The sequence below is a fragment of the Melozone crissalis genome, unplaced genomic scaffold, assembly GCF_028551555.1.
Source record: "Melozone crissalis strain CALT ecotype California unplaced genomic scaffold, PUWL_Pcris_2 ptg000041l_1, whole genome shotgun sequence".
Lineage (NCBI taxonomy): Eukaryota > Metazoa > Chordata > Aves > Passeriformes > Passerellidae > Melozone > Melozone crissalis.
Genome location: NW_026535819.1, coordinates 5,473,497 through 5,490,257, shown reverse-complemented (window position 1 = coordinate 5,490,257; position 16,761 = coordinate 5,473,497). Strand labels below are relative to the sequence as shown.

Below are 16,761 nucleotides of genomic sequence, written 5' to 3'. Positions count from 1 at the left end.
TTCTTAGGAGTGAGGGAGAGGAAGAAGAGCTCTTGTAAGACACTGTAATAAACTCTCCTCTGTTCTCTCTAAGTTGTTTGTAATTGCATCTTCTGCCTACTTTTGCTGTACCTTTTCAGAAATCTTTGCAATACTTGATATATGGTAGAAATCCCTTAGTGATTCCATGGATTTTCTTAACTAAATGGTGCTGTGCAGGAAAAAGATTTGAGCTCTGCCTTATTATCCTACACTTGTATGAAATCTCCTGCCACTAGTTTTCTGAAATTGAATGTTTTCTTTGGAATATGTGGCTTTGCAAGCAGATGCTTTCTCTTCCTCCCCTGTACTCAAGGGGGCTGGATGGAGATATAACAATAAAAGGAAGGTGACAGAATGCTGTGGTTCACTGTTCTTGCTGTCCCCACACAATCATTGTCCCATTAAGGGCAGTTATGTAACTTCTGCAGTGTTTAAGGAGATTTAAGCCTTTTTGTAGCATTTATCTGTTTATTGTGTCCCAGTTTATTCAACAAACATTTCCAAACTTTGCAAGACATGGATCCCGCTACCCAACAGTATTTAACACAGCTAACCAGCAAAACATGCAACACTACCAGGCTGTGTCAAAAATTGCACTCACCCCAAGAGTTATCTTAATATTTTCAGTTTATGAGTTTCTGAAATAATTTGTTCCAAATCAGTCAATTTTCTGGAGCTTTAGTTTCTTCTACTTAATGTGCCTTTAAGACAATGGGCATCTCTTGACAAAACAATCAGAAACAGGGAGAAGAGTATTCAGTAAGTCAACAGTGAAAAAATCTTGAAGATACAAACCAGAAGGGCATCACATTTTAGAACTTGTACAATAAGAAAAGACTTTTTAAAGGAAAAACCTTGTCATGATTTTAGTGTCCTTTCAAGCACTTTAAAAATCAGCCTCATTCATCTGAATTTCAGCTGTGTGTTTTAGCAAGGATGCATTAGGTGGTTTATGAATCTTGTATCTCTTTGTCTGCTCCCTGCAGCTGTACTCTGCTGAAGCTAGTGGGATGTCCAGATTTAGTTCCAGAATAGATCAATCCAATCTTCTGAGGTACAATCTTCAGCAGCACATGCTTATGCTTAGTCTTTAATAGGCACTTTGCTTTGAGAGCCTTCCCCTTTGAGACAGAAGTGGAAAAAGGCCAGTCCCAAATACTTCAGTGGTGCTACTTGGAAAAATAATTCTTCCCCTGGTAACAGAGGCTGATTCAGTATGGGGGGAGGATTACTTTGGCAAAATGAATATTTTTTTTTCCATGTAAAAGGCTCCATGAATCCAGATGTTACTCCAGTAAGGTTTGTTCTTGTCTGTAGTATTTACACAATCACTTAGAGTTTGATAATACTGAGTATCCTCTTGCAGTTTTCAGTCTGATTGATACAGAGGAGTCACCAGAGCAGGGATTTCTGCTTGCAGGTCTGTAGTGCTCCTATTCATGCTTTTAGGCTGTCTCACTCCATTCAAGATTCTTCTAAAAGATCAACTAAATCCATGTAGATGATGTGAAAGTGGCAGTTCAATCAAGTTCAATACAATCACTGGCTGTGCAGGTGAGTTTCAATTAAATTTTCCTCTTTTAAGGTATGTTATTAGGTATAAGACAGAAGCTTTGAATAACATCCTTTCAGGAAAAAAAAATGCCAAAAGCATTGGCATGTGTATTTTGAGAAACAAATTAGAATTATTTTTTCTTCTTTTACTTTAAAAAGCTTTAGTGCAAATTTGTACATATATGTTCATTAAGGCACTTTGATCATGTCCCTTGCAATTATTTCCCTGTTAACAAAACAGGCCATCACACTCCTAATGCTTCTTATTTATGGTGACATCCCAGCAGACACATCTTGAAGGGTGTGCAATTTAAATACAGAATTCCTACTGCAGAAAGAGCACTAGAATTCTTTATTACCATATGGTTTTACTAAATAAAAGTGTAGTCAGGAGCTTGGGTTCTGACAGATGGGTTGGAAGTAGTTCCTATGCTACCATTGTATGTTAATGTTTATATATAATCTTCTACTGTCTCAAGTTTGTCAACTGAACATAAAAACAGTATCACATGAGATCATTCTCTCACAGAATAAAGCTGACACAAATTGGAGTAGTATTTCAGTAAGAAATAACTCCCCAGAGTGGCAGAAAAGGTGCTGTGCAGGAACAGTGCAGAAAAAAACCTACAGCTTTCTTCCTGTTTTTCAAGATTTTCTGCCTTGTTACAACAGAGTGAAAGAAGGGTTTCTGCAGCTGTTTCTCCTTTGCCCTTTAACAGATTTCACCTCTGTGGGCCAGGAATGGAAGTATGTGTTGGAGTTCCTGATCAGAAACATCCTTATTTGTCCACAGCTTGGGCATAACATTGTGCACAAAAAGGCTGTTTCTGAAAGCAAGGTGTAAAACCACATTGGGTTAATGTTTGTGTCCTGAAGGACATCAGGCATGTGGCTTGTTCATAAAGAGTCAGCATCTTTTTCTTTTCCTCAGCTCCAAAGTAAGGAACAGTGGAGCAAGTGTCAAGCTAAATGTCTAAGAAATTCCTTCTCATCTCTGCAGATGTGAAGGTACCTAAAGCCAAGGCTGGCAAAACTTACATGAGGAGAGTTTTGTAGCAGCTTTATGGGGAAAAAGCTTAAGGCTGAGCTGGATGATCAATGGTAGGACCATGGCAGGAAGCTTAACAAAAAGCTCAGAGCAAGAACAACAACAAAAATAACCTGAAACAGTAAAAATCACCTTAGTTTGTATCAAGTCATGTCCTGTTGTTAAGAGGGTCAGTATAAGACGAAGGAGATGCCAGTGTCCTGAACAAGGGGAAGGAACATTCCTGCAGAGCCTGTACTGGCTGGAGTGCCTGGGATAAGCAGTGCAGTGTACTCTAACAAGACTGGATCTGCTCTGGCTGAACTTCCTTCTCCTCTTCCTGGAGTTCAATTATGAGGCTTTGCTGGAGCAGTTGAAAAATCTTCAGTCAAGACTGGAAGATGCTCTTAGAAGATGAAATCAGGAAAAAGACTTGGTCTTACAGTAGTTCTATCATACAACAATCATTCCCTGCTTCTCATGGACAAGAACTACCTTCCTCACCAAATGGATTTAGCCACTGGCAAGGACTGTGCTTTCTGTACTCCCTTACAGTAGTTTTCATAAAAATCATATTTGTGTCCTCTTTGAGGACAGGAAGGTGCACTTTGCATTGATGGGAGAGGCCTCTCAGTTCTACTTTGGTTTGAGGCAGTGTTTCCTCTCGCTACAGAGTCTGACGTCTGCGGGTGACTATTCTGTAACATCTTGCTGAAAACAAATGGTAGATATCTTTGCTGTTCTCTGAATTGTTTTCTGAGGAACTGGGAGCTTCAGTGCATCAGGGATAGCCCATTTAACTGGGGGTTTCCCTCTTACAGTTTGGATTTGGGAGCAGCCTGGAGCAAGATCCTCATGTCCAGCAGTGCTTTCTCAAGGTAGTGTGCCATGCGGGCGGCGTTTGTGTCAGCACAGCTATTGAAGGCTGAAATTGCAAAGTTGATGTGTTCCTCCATGGGGTTGTAACACACTCCGTAGCCATCTGGAACCACGGGACCAAAACACATCACACAATCTGTCTTGGCTGGGACCTGTGGAGACAATGTGATTAAAACCTTCTGACCAGTCAGAGAAAAATGAAACCATCAAATGGAAACAGCTCTGTCAACAGAGGAAACTCATCTCATTAAACTGCTCTAGAAGGGCCTTTGGTCACCCTCACCTTCCACCACATGTGCTGGATCCTACTATTTAGCAGCAAAGTGTTTTCTGCATTTGCACAGGAGTGCTTCTCCCCAGGGTAAGCTTGCAGTAAGTCACAAGTGGAATTATACAGTAAAAATCAGAGCACAGCATTTAACACAAAGCTGTTCTGGCTGCTGACTTCATTGATATCACTTGGATTTAGACATCAAACACTCTTGGTGGTCTTGGCTTTGGTTATGTTAGTGTTTTACGTGTCTGTGAGGGACTATGGAAAGCGTAAGATCAGATCTGTAGCTTTGTGGGATCGACAGCCAGCTTAGAAATTTCTCACCCAATGTAGATGAGTTTCTAACAAAAAGGAACTGAAGAGAAACACGGAGAAGGAAGGCATGAAAAGGAACAGAGAGTGTATTTGGCTCAGATGAGTTGTACCTGGCTGGTTGAGAGGTTGAAGTGCATTGCAACAGCATAGGCTGTGTCCATGAAGAGCTCAGGAATGCTCACCAGGTCCTCGATTGCCTGGAGCTTCAGCCCCAGGAGGTGCCGGTCTATGGCATTGCCCCGGATGGCCTGGGGGAAAGCAAGGATGGACACATGAAAGCCAGGCCTGAGCAAAACTATTTCTTTGGGTTAAAGAAAAGAACACTTCTAAAAAGTCTCTAAAGTTAGAAGGAAACTAGATGTTGCATTTAAGACACATAATCTTGTTTGTAAGGACTGTGAAATTGAACACACCAGTGCAAACAACCTTATAGTTCCTGCCCATGGACTCCCTCTGGTTTAAAAGCTCCTTTTGCAACTTCAGTGTTTATCAGCAACAATGATGGTAAGAAATTAAGCTATTGTAATACCTAATTCTCTCCTTTAGGCCAGTCACAAGGGACACTTAACACACCAGCTAGAGAGGATTTAGTCTGTGGCTTTAAAGCAATGTCACATCAGACCTTTGCAACCCTGATGGCCACACTGCTGTGTCAGGAGCAAAAGATGTTCAGGTCTTGTCTTTCCTCAGAGCTCTCATTTGCTGGGTAAACCCCCAAGCCTGTCTGTATAGAGGACACTCACCATGTCTGTGTATTCCCTGTGGGCCTGTGTGGCTTTCCTCAGCAGGTCTGCTTTCTCCTGGTCCTGAGAACACATAAATCTGTTTAAGTTTTTCTGCAGAATGGAGAACCTTATTTTGGCTGTTCTCTAGGATGGAGGACATTTCTGCTTTGTGTGTCTGTATGAAACTCATTTATATTTACTAGATTTAATTTTTGCATCATTTTGTTTGGCAGCGTTACTTCATTTGAATAGAGTTCATCCATCAGTAGCAGAACTTAGTTTGAGTAGCTGAACAGCCTTACAAAGGACTTTTTGGTGGGTTCAGAAACATCCACATGATATTTCCCAGGCTTTCAGTACATATGATAGAAAAGTCAAATCAAACCCCTGATGTGTAAAGATACTGCAAGCTATGGTTTAGCCCAATATGGGGCAGCCCTTCTTAGCTGAAACCAGATGACACAGGGTTAGCCAAATAAACAGCTTTTCTCTTTGCTGGATTCCTCTAACTCCACTTCTTTGAGAGCCTCACCGATTTGTCAGGGCTGTCCATGGACTGCACAAACTTGAGGGAGTCCACGGAGGCGGAGCGGATGGTGTCGGTGCGGCCCAGGCGGAACATCCGCAGCGACGCGCTCTCGTACGTGGCACAGGCGCGACCGTACATCCTGGGGCAGCGAGGAGAAAGGCACAGCAGTGAGTCTGCCCTGGCAGAGCCTGGTCTGTGCCAGCTTTAGCAAGCTCACAAGTTTGAGTCTGTCAGTGAGGAGGCTGAGGAATGACCTGTGGGTGGTCTTACCTGTAGTATGCCAGCTGCAAGGCCAGCTGGATAAAAGCATCAGGGCTTATCTTCTCTGACTTGGGGAATCCTTTCCCAAATTGATGAAAGACCATGACTTTGATATCCAGATCTTCAACCATTCTGCAAGGAAAGAAAGAGGAACTGTTCCTTTGTTGCTCATTCTTGTAACACAGTGGAATGTATTTGCTTTCTCAAGGCTCAGAGGGAACAGGCCATCTGGATCTGACCTATGCAGGGACAGAGAGCTCCAGCACACATAGATCTCTTTGGGCAGCACCACAGAGGTAAGAATTTTTGGCCACTGTAGAAAATCTCCATCAGGTTAGATGGTCATGTGTGTGTTTATACTCCAGTATTCTTGGCTGGATCCAGTAAAGCCTTGCTCTTTCTTAGCAAATGGGATGAATCAGTAATAACCCTTTTCTAGCACCTCTGACCTTATTCCTGGCAGTGCTTTTCAGCTCAGCTGAATGCTGTTGAGCCCAGAAGTCCCTGGGAAAACTCCCTGGCTGCAGTGGGAAAAGCCTCATTTAAACCACTGACAGGCTCCAAATGGGGACAAGAATTACTCCCTCAGTCACCCACCCACTTCTCCATACTCACATGTTGAGGTTTTGCTTTGCATTCTCGATGTCATTCTTGATTTCTGGGGTGATGTTAAACCGCAGCTTTTTGGGCATTGGCAGATGAACTGTAGGAGATTTGCCCGTCTCAGGTTTCTTCCTGCACAGAGAAATGGTTCAGTTTGACCAGGGCTTTGGCATGAGACCACAGCCTGGATAGAAATGCACAGGAGACCTTCCCCAACACCTTGTGACCCTGATCACAGCCTGCCAGACCCCTCACAGTGCCAATAAGGGATCTCCAATGCTGAGGAGAAGCAGGGCAGGACTCACGTGAACTCCACGATGTGGTCCAGAAGAGCAACGATGGGTGGGCCTTCGGAGGGAGCGTGCTCATATACGAGACCACAGGAGCCATCTTCAGCAACGATGAACTGGGACAGAAGCATGAGAGGACAGTGTTGATGACAGGCAGTGTGTGAGGCAGAAGATACCCAGAGAGACTTCAGTGTCTCCCTGTCTGTATCAGAGCCTGTCCCTGCACACTGAGAGGTCTCCTTTAGCAGCACAGCAGTGGAATCCTTTCAGCAGGTGCAGAAGATCTGGGAGCACTGTTACAGTTCTGCAAAATTCCCTGGATAAGGGTGTGCTTGACATAATGGTGTGCTCAGTGCTTTGGCCATACAGAAAGGTTCAGTGGCTCTGGTTTGCTGAGATGCACCCACAGTACAGGAATAACATTGCCACATGCTGCCTTACCCTTACTTTTCAATCAGCTGGAACATCTAAACTTTATCCCCTTAGTGAAGAGTTCCAAATAAGAACAAAACAGCTGAAAACACTGAAGAGTTCAGCAGGTATGAGAGGAGTCCTCTAAAGCATCATTGCTACAATCTGCAAGCCAGGATATACCAACTAATGAAGGAAAAGCTCCAACAGCAGCTGCTGTTGAAGGATCTTGACAAGACTGAATGGAGAAGAGATCAGAGGGATGCTGTGAGATGGCAGTGCATGTTTCAAAAAACTAAACAAAATGCCATTGGGCAGCTTCTGGCAGAACCAGGAAAAGTGACAAGCCTGGAGGAGATCCAAGGAACAGACCTCCCATCGTCTGGGCTTCCTCCGAGCAGATGAGGCATTGTTGACCGCAGGCAGAAAATTGATTTATAAGGAACACAAAGACCTGCTGCACTGAATAAACGTGGGCAGAGGCAGAAAAGAAGCAAGTCCCTGAGGCAGCAACAAATGCTGGTGACTGCAGGGGCAACCACAGCATCTCACACCATCAGCCACCACTCCTCCTCTCCCTTGTTTTTCCATTCTCTTGACATGAGGACCTTTGCTGCAAAAGGGATTTTTTAGACTTTTGTAGTCTCAGGAAACACCTCCAGAGCGACCTCTTCAGTACCTTTAGAGCATCAGCTCCTACCTGCAGGGTTTTGTCGAACCATCGGTTGCCGCTGTTCAAGCGGCTGCCGCCGCCATGCAGCATCTGCGCGGCCACGCGGCTCTTGTAGATGTCCTCGGACACCCGGGGCATGGGGGCGTCCAGGCACACGGTGCAGATGCTCTTCTCAATCGCACGCACGGACTCCTTGTTGGTCTTATCTGGGAGAGAAATGACTGTGAGTAAGTGGGGGCTGTGTCATTGGAAGGAGAGATGTTTGAAAGGATGGGTTTGAAGGACGCGGTGTTGAGTTCCCACCATACCTCAGTGGGGGTGTACACAGCTATTAAAATTGCAGCCAGCTGCGTTGTTACAGGTGTGAACATGCTAAATTCACCCTCCTTTTTTCACTTTTCTTACATCCTACCCATTTGCAAGGTCACAAACTCTGGGATTTCACTAAACTTCATACTTTGAATCTGTACCTCCCAACCCAAAAATTACAACAGATTGCAACAATTGCTTCTTTAAGGTGGAGAGCTCATGTTATCTGTCCAAAACAAGCTTCCAAAGAAAAAAACTGAACAAAGCACAGTGGGGAGGTTTGTTGGTCAAGGATTTGCAGTGTTTTTTAGTACATGTGTGTTAGAGGCTCTACAGACCTTTCAGGAGGTTGTTGTAGGCTTTTGCCCAGCTGTTTCGGTGGTTGGTGGTGAGGATCCCAATAGGTTCTTTGTTTGTTTGGAGGGAGGTGTTCCAGATCTTCTCCAGCTGAATGAAGAGCTGGTCCGCAGTAAGGGGAGATCCATCACTGTGGTAAACATCCAGCTCAAAGAACTGAAGGTGAGAAGAGTGGACAAGGACAGATACAGACAGTGAGAGAAGATAATTGTCCAGCCCCAGAAACTGGGAACAGCTACTTTGAGAAGGTAAGGCCTAGCTGAAGAACTCAGCTTGCAAGACTTTTGAAGGATGCTCAGAATTGAGAGACCCAAGTCCAGCTTCCTTTGCGGGGCATAAATACAGTCCTGGTTTTATGAAGCCATGGTTACAAGGACCAAGGAGGAATTCCTGTTTCTGAGACTAAGCTGCAGTGGGAGGATTTGTTATCCAATTTTCACTTTCAGTTTCCAGTTGCAGACATGGTCTCTGGGCTTTGAGAGACAGGAATTACAGGGGAAAGAAACAGAGGAAGACATTTTTCTGCCTCTAGTCTGCTGCTTTTATGTGGCAATTCTGCTGCTGGCCGAAGGGGATAAAGGGAGCAGGAACAAATCCCTGGTGAGAAAAACCTTGTGGGCAGAGACTTTGTTATTCCCTTTCCTCTGTATAACAGCTAGCAAAAGGGACACCTGCAGCTCAACAAACCTTGAGAGCCCAGCAGTTGCCTTACCTGGAAGTTGTGAACAACTGTGATGTGTCTGGACTGCTTTTTGCCTTTGCCATAGTTGACAATGGAGTCCCGCTTGGGCCCGGGAATGCGGCAGGATGAGAGGATCTGGTAGTACTGGTTCATACAGAGGGGCTTCCCACCCATGTACTCCACTGGGAGGGTCTCACTGGACACACAGCAAGGTAAGGAGGAAGGAGAGAGGGAACAGATCAGTGTGAGCAGGCCTGTGCTCCCTACACAGGTCACAGGCTCTCCCTTGCAGCTGCACTCCCTCCCTACCTCTGACAACACCTAAAGGTATTGGTGGCATAAAAAAGGGGCTGTCCTTCCCCATTCCCAGCAGCTTTCTTAGTACAGGCTACAAAAAATGTCTGTCTGCTGGCCTTTCATTTGGGAAGGGGAATAAACAGTGTCCTTTCTGTGACACCAGAGAATCAGGTCTCTGGACCTAGTCCATGGCTGTACCTCTGTGTGATGAGTATCTGATGTGATTCATGAACTAGGCAGGGGCTCAATCTCTCACTTCTGCAGTCATATTCCAACCACCCTGAACTTTGTCTGACTGTTGGTGTTGGTAAACGTATTTTTGGACTTTAAATAAGGTGTGTCCAACAGAGATTTGCTGGTGACCAAAAGAAAAAGAGTAAGGGAGGAACAAATTTCTCTAGAGCTCATTCCACCTAGCTGGGAGGTGAGAAACACCAGGAACCCAATGTTAGAGACTCAAATTCCTGCTGCCTGAGCTGTAGCTTGTCCTGTGAGCAAACAGAAGTGCAAAGCTCTGTAGGACTGTCAGTCGTGCTCGCTCCCTCCAAGCATGTTCCCATGCCAATGAAAAAAGTATTGAGGTAAACAAAGAACGTGAAGACAGAAGAGTAATTTTGCTTTTTTCCACTGGAGGGGACTGGGGATTACAGTGTCTCTTTCCAAATCTGTGCTGTCATCTCCTGCCTTTCTGTGTGGGAGATTTATGGACAAGGCTCAGCCTCTCCATGATGTTAAAGAAGGTGTGAGCTCTCAGGAGGGTCAGTTACTCACTTGTCAATCATAGCCTTGAAATCCAGGATACCCTCGATCAGCTTGGCAGCAAACCTGGAAAAATACCAAATGTAACAAGCTGAGATCAGGCACAGATGTGTCTGGGGCTGAGGGACGAGCTGAGGAGGATTAGCAGAGCTGCTCTCTGCTCCTCAGGAAGCTCAGCCTTTCTGCCTAGCCCCTGTTGTGCCCATCTCTGGTTCACTGACACAGCCACTCTGGGCTGTGGTTTGAGATTGCTGCATAGTCCTACTGTGTGCATTTTCTTTTTTTTATGTGTCTTACTACACAGCCAAGGAACTCTGGACAGCTTTCAAGAAAGAAGGATTCAGTTATGCATTAATGACCCTCTAACAGCAGTGTTTGCTACTGATGTGTTACAATTTTATCATATCTGAGTTCTGATTCTCAGCATTAAAACCAGCACCAAGGATTTGTGCCCTTCCCTGGCTAGGGGCCACCTTGGAGTGTCAAGCCAAGATGCAGCTGTTTGTCCCTGCATCTAAGACACCACTGGTGACTGAGTTCCTACCCCAGTGAACATCCTGCTGCTAACATAACTCTGGAGAGTTCCTCTGGCACTGAGGGCTTGGAAACAAAGCAGATGTGCTGCATGAGGACGCTGAGGGGTTGTGTTTACCAGGATCAATGTAAACAGTGCCAATGCCAGCTCCCAGCAGGGCTGTTGCATGCCACATCAAGCTGCTTAGCTAGAATTGACCTTCTCTTGGCCAGATTGGCCTTCTCTGACATGGGAGCTCCCACCTGTCCCTGCAGAAAGGAGGCAGGAGGTCACTGGGACAGGGGGTCGTGTTGTTGGCTGAGTGATGTGGTGCCAACATTTGGCATTTGCAGGCAGTATCCTTCAGATTGGCTCAGCCTGCCCATTCCTAGGAAAGATCAAAGGACACAAGTCCAAGAACCTAAGGGTTCTGTGAAATGAGGCATTCTGCAAAGTAGTTTTCAATTAAAATTACTCAGTCTTACTGCAAAACATGAGGGAAACACAAGTAAGAGTGTCTGTGTTCCTTTCCAGAGAATTAACAGCCTGGAAGCAGAGTTTGGGCTCGAGGAGATAGGAGAGGTTGGTTGACTTGTTTTCAGCCAGCAGTTTTGCCAGGTCAAGGAGTAAAAAAATCACCACTTTCCGAATTTGCCTTTTGCTTTTGGAAGCTTTAGTTTCAAGCTGCACTGTCAAACTTCTTTGTGCAGCCACAAACTACCCAAACACACATTTAAACTGTATTTTACACAGGAGCCCACCTTCTTATGCAGCTGCTGAATTCCACTGGCTGGGCACTTGCAGCTCTCCAGATTATTTGGAAAACTTAAGAGTGAATAACACAACAGGGAGCTTTCAAGACATTTGTGTACTCTTGCACTGTTGTGAGGCTAATCCTGTGCTCAGGTGTATCGAGGGGTGGGAGGGAGGATTTGTTCCCAGCCTCACTGATCCCCTGGCTGGTACTTCTGATCTGCCAGGGCAGTGCTGACTGGTAACTGTGGCAAAGGTACCTGTGTAAAGGTCAGTGCTGAAGTTTTGTTTTTGCAGATGGATTCAAAACACACTGCTAGTGGTGGTTAAAAATTAAAGGGAGCCCATGAGAAAAAGAGGGCATGGCAGGGTCTGATTGCAAGGAAAAGCCTGGAGTGGGAAGGCTGGTCACTGTGGTTTCCCAAACTATGAATCACAACAGGGGACAGTCCCTGTCAGGCTCCTCCATCCCTATAAACTAGCAAACTCCAGAGGCATTTCTGGGTGATCTCCTTTACATGCCTGGGCTACTTTTTGTGCCTCCTTTAACTGCACACACAATAACACTGCCTCCAGTACATCCTCACAATGTCTTCAGCCAGTGATGGGGCCATTTTGCAGTGAAGATCTGTGCTTGAGCAAAGACCTAAATGTAATTTCTTAGTCCCTGTTTAATACCTGAACCACTAGACTCTTTGGTTTTCTCCCCTGATGAAATATTTAGACTGGTGCAACCAGGAGTTTGCTTACAGCCTGGCAGCCTTGTCCTTACAGCAAAGACAGCTCAGTCCTGGGGACCACATTACTCATTCCCAATCTGCCTTAATACCCTCATCCCTGTTGAGCACAGAAAGCTCATCCCAGCAATAACCTAAGGGAAGGTAGAAAAGGATTTTACCTGAGCTGACCTTGTCGATCCAGAAAATCCTGCTTAGGTAAAACCACACCTGGGCTGGAGTGGACCACGACTGGCAAGCGATATTCCAGGTAAGCTGTCTTCAGCCACCAGTCTGAGAGCTGGGATGGAAAAAGAAAACATGCAGAGAGCTGCTGCTGCTGCTGCTGTCCAACCCAGTTCTGGCTGATGGGTCTCAGCATCCTGCCCCCAGTTCTGTCCCACACTTTGCAAACAAAGGGGTTTGTACTATGCAGGTGGAAGGGGAAAGGAGGATTTGAGCAAGGCATGGGTGGCTTTTGGTGCAGGGCTTGAGCACAGGGTCTCCTTCAACTTCCTGAGGCAGCTGTGTGATGCTGACAGGTTCAAGCCTTCAGCAGCCAGAGGCAGGGCCAGTGACTCCCTGTCCTGCCATAATCTCTCTGCTCACCGAAGCCCCGGCGAGGAGTTTGCACAGCCTGGGGAGACCAGCAGCAAACTGGTCAGGAAGGTGGTGCCATTAAAACACAGGTACCAGTGGATGCAGCCAGGACAGGGAAGAGATGCACATCACCCCTCCACCCTCCATAACCAGAGCTGGGCCCAGAGCCCTGACCTACCCAGTTCTCTGTTTTCTTGGCTCTTCTCTCCAGGCCTTTCTGCAGCCTCTCCCCGACGCCTCCCGGCTTGCGGAACTCGGCCACGAGCTGCTGCGTGTGGCTCAGCTCCTCGGGGCTGATGATGGGCTGCAAGGCCAGCAGGTACTGGTCCAGGGTCTGCTGCAGGGGGGGCACAGGCAGGTGGGGCAGCGCCTCCTGGTGCAGCTGGAATCTGCCCACGATCTTGTTTAGAGCTGTCTGCTTCAGCAGGCCACAGGGCCTGGCCTGCAAAGCACAGAGCAAATGTCGAGACAGAACATCCCCCGAGACAGCAAAGAACCTGGATGTAGGAGTCTCCATCCCAGCCTCTCTTTGGGCACGTGGGTGTCCCAGCCTGGGAGCAGAGCATGGCTGTGTGCTGGAGAAGGGTGCAGGACATCCAGGAAAGCTGTGAAAAAGAAACTCCATCTCCAAGATACCTATTCTCAGCTCCTCAGAGAAAATGCTGCTGGGATAATGACACATCTCCCCACTCTGTGGACACCTTCCAGCTGAGAGTCTCCAGGTGATGACAAAGTCAAACCCTTCCATCCCATGGTAAGTGGGAAGAAAGTAGTGAAAAAAATAATAATCTTGTACACTATCAGAAACTTCCATTATTTCTTACAAAAGCATAAGGATAAAAACGCAGAACCCTTGTGCCAAACCAAACTACCCTCTTGGCTTTGAGGAGGCAGAATTTAGTTACGTTTGGGGTAGGATTAAAATGCCTCTTCTCTATCTATTCAGGAAACTGTGGGTGAAGCCAAAAGGCTCCTGCGATCCAACTGGGTCATGTGGGAAAAAAAGCATCAACTACTTCCCTGGCTGGAAAATTATAACACAGCAAACCCAAGTGCTCACCAGGAAATCAACTCACCAGTTTTCCCCAAAAAGAGTAACAACATCCTTCTGGATGAGCAGTGTTGCACATTCTTCAGCTTGAAGATGTTTCAATAGTACTCTCAAGGTTTCCAGTTCCCTCTGCACCTCCCTCTCCCATGGATCTACTGAATCATACACTCCTGCAGGACTCTGGACTTTGCATTGTCAGTGTACTGAGAATGCAAAGCCACTGAGAACACTCCCTTTGACTTCCAAAACAGTAAGAAAATAGCTGTCCCCACACCTCCTCCCAGCAGTTAGGCACAGAGAAGAAAGAGCTAATCTACAAGGTGACAAAGCCCCCCAGAAACTGCCCTGCTTTTGGGCAGCTGGGTCTTTGTGGGACCTGAGAAGAGCTGCGAGACTGAGGTTTGCAGGAGGAATGAGAAAAACAACAGGAGGATGAATTACTGAAGCATAAAAGAAGAGTGGGATCGGGAGGAAATGAAAGGTGTTGATCACAGCAGCTTGGGCATACTGTACCTTCTCTGCTTGCTTCTGCTTCCTATCCATGGCCGGTGGGACAGAACAGACCGCACAGCTCTCCCTGGGCCTGTGTGGGTCTCCTCTTCCACCTGACAATGTGCTGCCCGTGCAGGGCGTCACCTCATTAGCCAACTGCCACATGACTGCTGCGACCAGAGGGCTCCGGGGCTGGCACAGCCCCGGCAGGGGACAGCAATTATCGGCTCACTGGATTGCGACAACTGCCCTGAAGGTGCCCCTCCTGGCACTGATCAATACCTGGCTAGAGACTCTCTCTGACCAAACTCTGGGCTCCAGCTAGGGCAGCAGTGGGGATGTTGTTCCTTCAGCCTTTGCCTGCATGAAACAACTGTGGCTGTTGGGAGGGACACCTGGACATAAGGCAGGAGAGACCCCAGTTTATGTCCTGGAGGTGGCACCATGGGCAGTACCCTAACTGCCCTCACTCCCTATGCACGTATGGTCATTATTGCAAGCAGAGATTTGGGGAGTTCTGGGTTGTCAACTCTTAAAAAAAAAAACAACCAAAAAATATCTCCATGCGGGGCAATGAGATTGCCATGCAGTCACAAGGAATATCAGCCCCTCCTTTGTGTGTCTAATGACCTGAGGGGCAGAAAGCACAGTCTGAATAGCTTGAATAGAACATGATGATCCCAAACAAACAGCTGCAGATTTTCCATGGGGTAACAGTGAAAATCCCAAAACAAACCCATGGAAGCCACTGTATGTTAAACTGTGGAATGCATTTGTTATCTTCCCTCTTTTCTGTCCCCTGCTTGTTTGGTTTGGGGTTAAACTCAAGAATTTGGTAGAAGAAGGAACAGTGATCAGAGCTGAGGGGGCAGCTGGCAGCAAACAGAGGGAACAGCCCAATCCTGATCACAAGCAGCAGGAAAATGAACACCAGTGGAGCAGGGTGTGCAGACAGGGCCAGCCTGTGGGCTGGCATCACTGCTGAGCCACTTTCCAACACAGCAAAGAGCCTTTTCCAGAGCCTGCAAAGCTGGTGGGAAAGGAAATCCACCTGCTGGGGGGCAGAAGCAACTTCATAGCTGATTCTTAGCACAGCCACAGAATTGAGTACCAGGATGTCTGAGGTTTGTCTTTTAAATCATAATCTGGAGTGCCCCTAAAGCTCCGAGACAACTGGGTGCCCTGCCTGGTCCCTCAGTAACTGTGAGTGGATCCACACCGTAGCTGTTCTGCTCTGTCTCCTCCTGTCAGGACCCAAAAGGGACTGCAAAGAGCAGCTCCCAAGCCTGGCAGGGGTCTGACAGCTCTGCCCTGTGTGCAGCAGGATGGGCACGCTGGGAGCCACCGATGCCATCTGCCGGGGCTTCCCTGGCCCGTCCCTGTCCAGCAGCCACATTCCTGCTGCCAGCCCCAAGTGGACACCCCAGTACAAGACAAGGCACTGGTGGAGAGCGTCCAGAGGAGGACATAAAGATAATTAAGGAACTTGAGTATCTCTCGAATGAGGAGAGTGACAGACTGTGAGTTCATCCTGTTTAATCTGAAGAAGAGGAGGCTGACAGGGAATCTCAACAATCCATATAAATATCATCAAGGTGGGCGTCAAGTGGGTGGTGCCAGACTCCCTTCAGTGGTGTGCGGTGACAGGAGAGGAAGCAATGGCCATAAACTAAAACACAAGAAGTCTGCCCTCAACACGAGGAATAACTTTTTTACATTGAGGATGGCAGAGCACTGCGCCCTAGTGCCTGCCCAGGGACGGTGTGGAGTCTCCCTCTCTGGAGACACACCTGGACACGTTCTTGTGTCACCTGTCCCAGGTGACCGTGCGTTGGTGGGGGGTGGGACAGGGTGATCTCCAGAGATCCATCCCTTCCAGCCCTGACAATTCTGGCACTGTCATCTCCGTCCCGGACAGGAAAAAACCAGCGGGAAGAAACCGGCGGGCCTGGGGGACTGACACCGGCAGGGTCCCTGCCCCGCTCCCGGGGGAGGTGGCACCGAGCGCACCCGAGCACGACCCTGACCGGGACCCGGGCTTGTGCTCCGGGCCGGGGCGTGGGATCGGACCTGACAGCGGCACCGCCGGGAGCGACCGTGAGCGCTGCCCCGGCTAAAGGCCCCGCACGGCCCCGGGCTCGCCGCCCGCCCACTCTGCCCGACCCTCGACCGCCACCTCGCGCCCCGTCTCCGGCCGGTCCTGGCAGAGCTGCCCCTCCCGGTGTCGCTCTTACCGCAGCCTTGGCCACCAAGGCGAGCATGGCCCCGCGCCCCTGGCCCCGGGCCCGCCGCAAGGACACCCCGGCCGCCGCCGCCGCCGCTCCGCCGCCCCGGGGCGGGGCCGCCCCGCCGCCATCTTGGAGTGGGGCGAATCCTGCGGTGCCATCTTTGGGAAAGGCAGAGTGATGCTCTGAGCAGAAGGAGCGCCGCGGCCGGCGGCGGAGCCGTGCTGCGGGCCCTCTCTCCGCTGCCTTCTCCGGGAGATGGTGAGGAGGGTCCTGTCCCTCGCCCCTCCGCTGCCCTCGGCGCACACCCGTCCCTCCCCGGTATGGGCAGGGAGGGCCGCGCCCTACACAAACATGGCGGCGTGAGCACGACGGTGGCCGGCAGGGGCCGCTCCACGGTGTGACAGCCCCGGGACCGACAGGGCCGGGCGGCGTGCCCTGCTC

At 48.2% G+C, this 16,761-nt stretch overlaps 1 protein-coding gene across 4 annotated transcripts; it reads right to left on the bottom strand.

Moving 5' to 3' along the window:
- Positions 1 to 1,198: 1,198 nt before the first annotated feature.
- On the bottom strand, positions 1,199 to 16,478 carry CRAT (carnitine O-acetyltransferase). Of its 4 annotated transcripts, XM_054284001.1 has the most exons (15): positions 16,327 to 16,478; positions 14,114 to 14,216; positions 12,728 to 12,991; positions 12,132 to 12,250; positions 9,979 to 10,032; positions 8,941 to 9,106; positions 8,210 to 8,384; positions 7,590 to 7,768; positions 6,494 to 6,594; positions 6,201 to 6,320; positions 5,595 to 5,717; positions 5,328 to 5,463; positions 4,814 to 4,876; positions 4,181 to 4,318; positions 1,199 to 3,633 (listed from the first exon to the last, which is right to left on the bottom strand). In XM_054284001.1, the coding sequence occupies exons 1-15, from the start codon at positions 16,476 to 16,478 to the stop codon at positions 3,418 to 3,420; spliced, it is 2,109 nt and encodes a 702-aa protein (XP_054139976.1). In that variant the 3' UTR covers positions 1,199 to 3,417. The 4 variants fall into 4 exon arrangements, with proteins under 4 accessions (XP_054139976.1, XP_054139975.1, XP_054139974.1 ...); XM_054284000.1 differs by lacking the exon at positions 14,114 to 14,216 and having other exon boundaries at positions 16,327 to 16,377; XM_054283999.1 differs by lacking the exon at positions 16,327 to 16,478 and having other exon boundaries at positions 14,114 to 14,365.
- Between the last annotated feature and the right edge of the window lie 283 nt (positions 16,479 to 16,761).

Excerpts from the sequence above, each read along its gene's own strand:
- CRAT (XM_054283998.1), bottom strand. The coding sequence starts at position 13,363 with ATGGAAGTTTCTGATAGTGTACAAGATTATTATTTTTTTCACTACTTT. Across the intron at positions 5,718-6,200 it reads GCAAAGCAAAACCTCAACAT|AATGGTTGAAGATCTGGATA; the intron begins GTGAGTATGGAG and ends CTTTCCTTGCAG. Across the intron at positions 5,464-5,594 it reads TTGCAGCTGGCATACTACAG|GATGTACGGTCGCGCCTGTG; the intron begins GTAAGACCACCC and ends TCGCTGCCCCAG.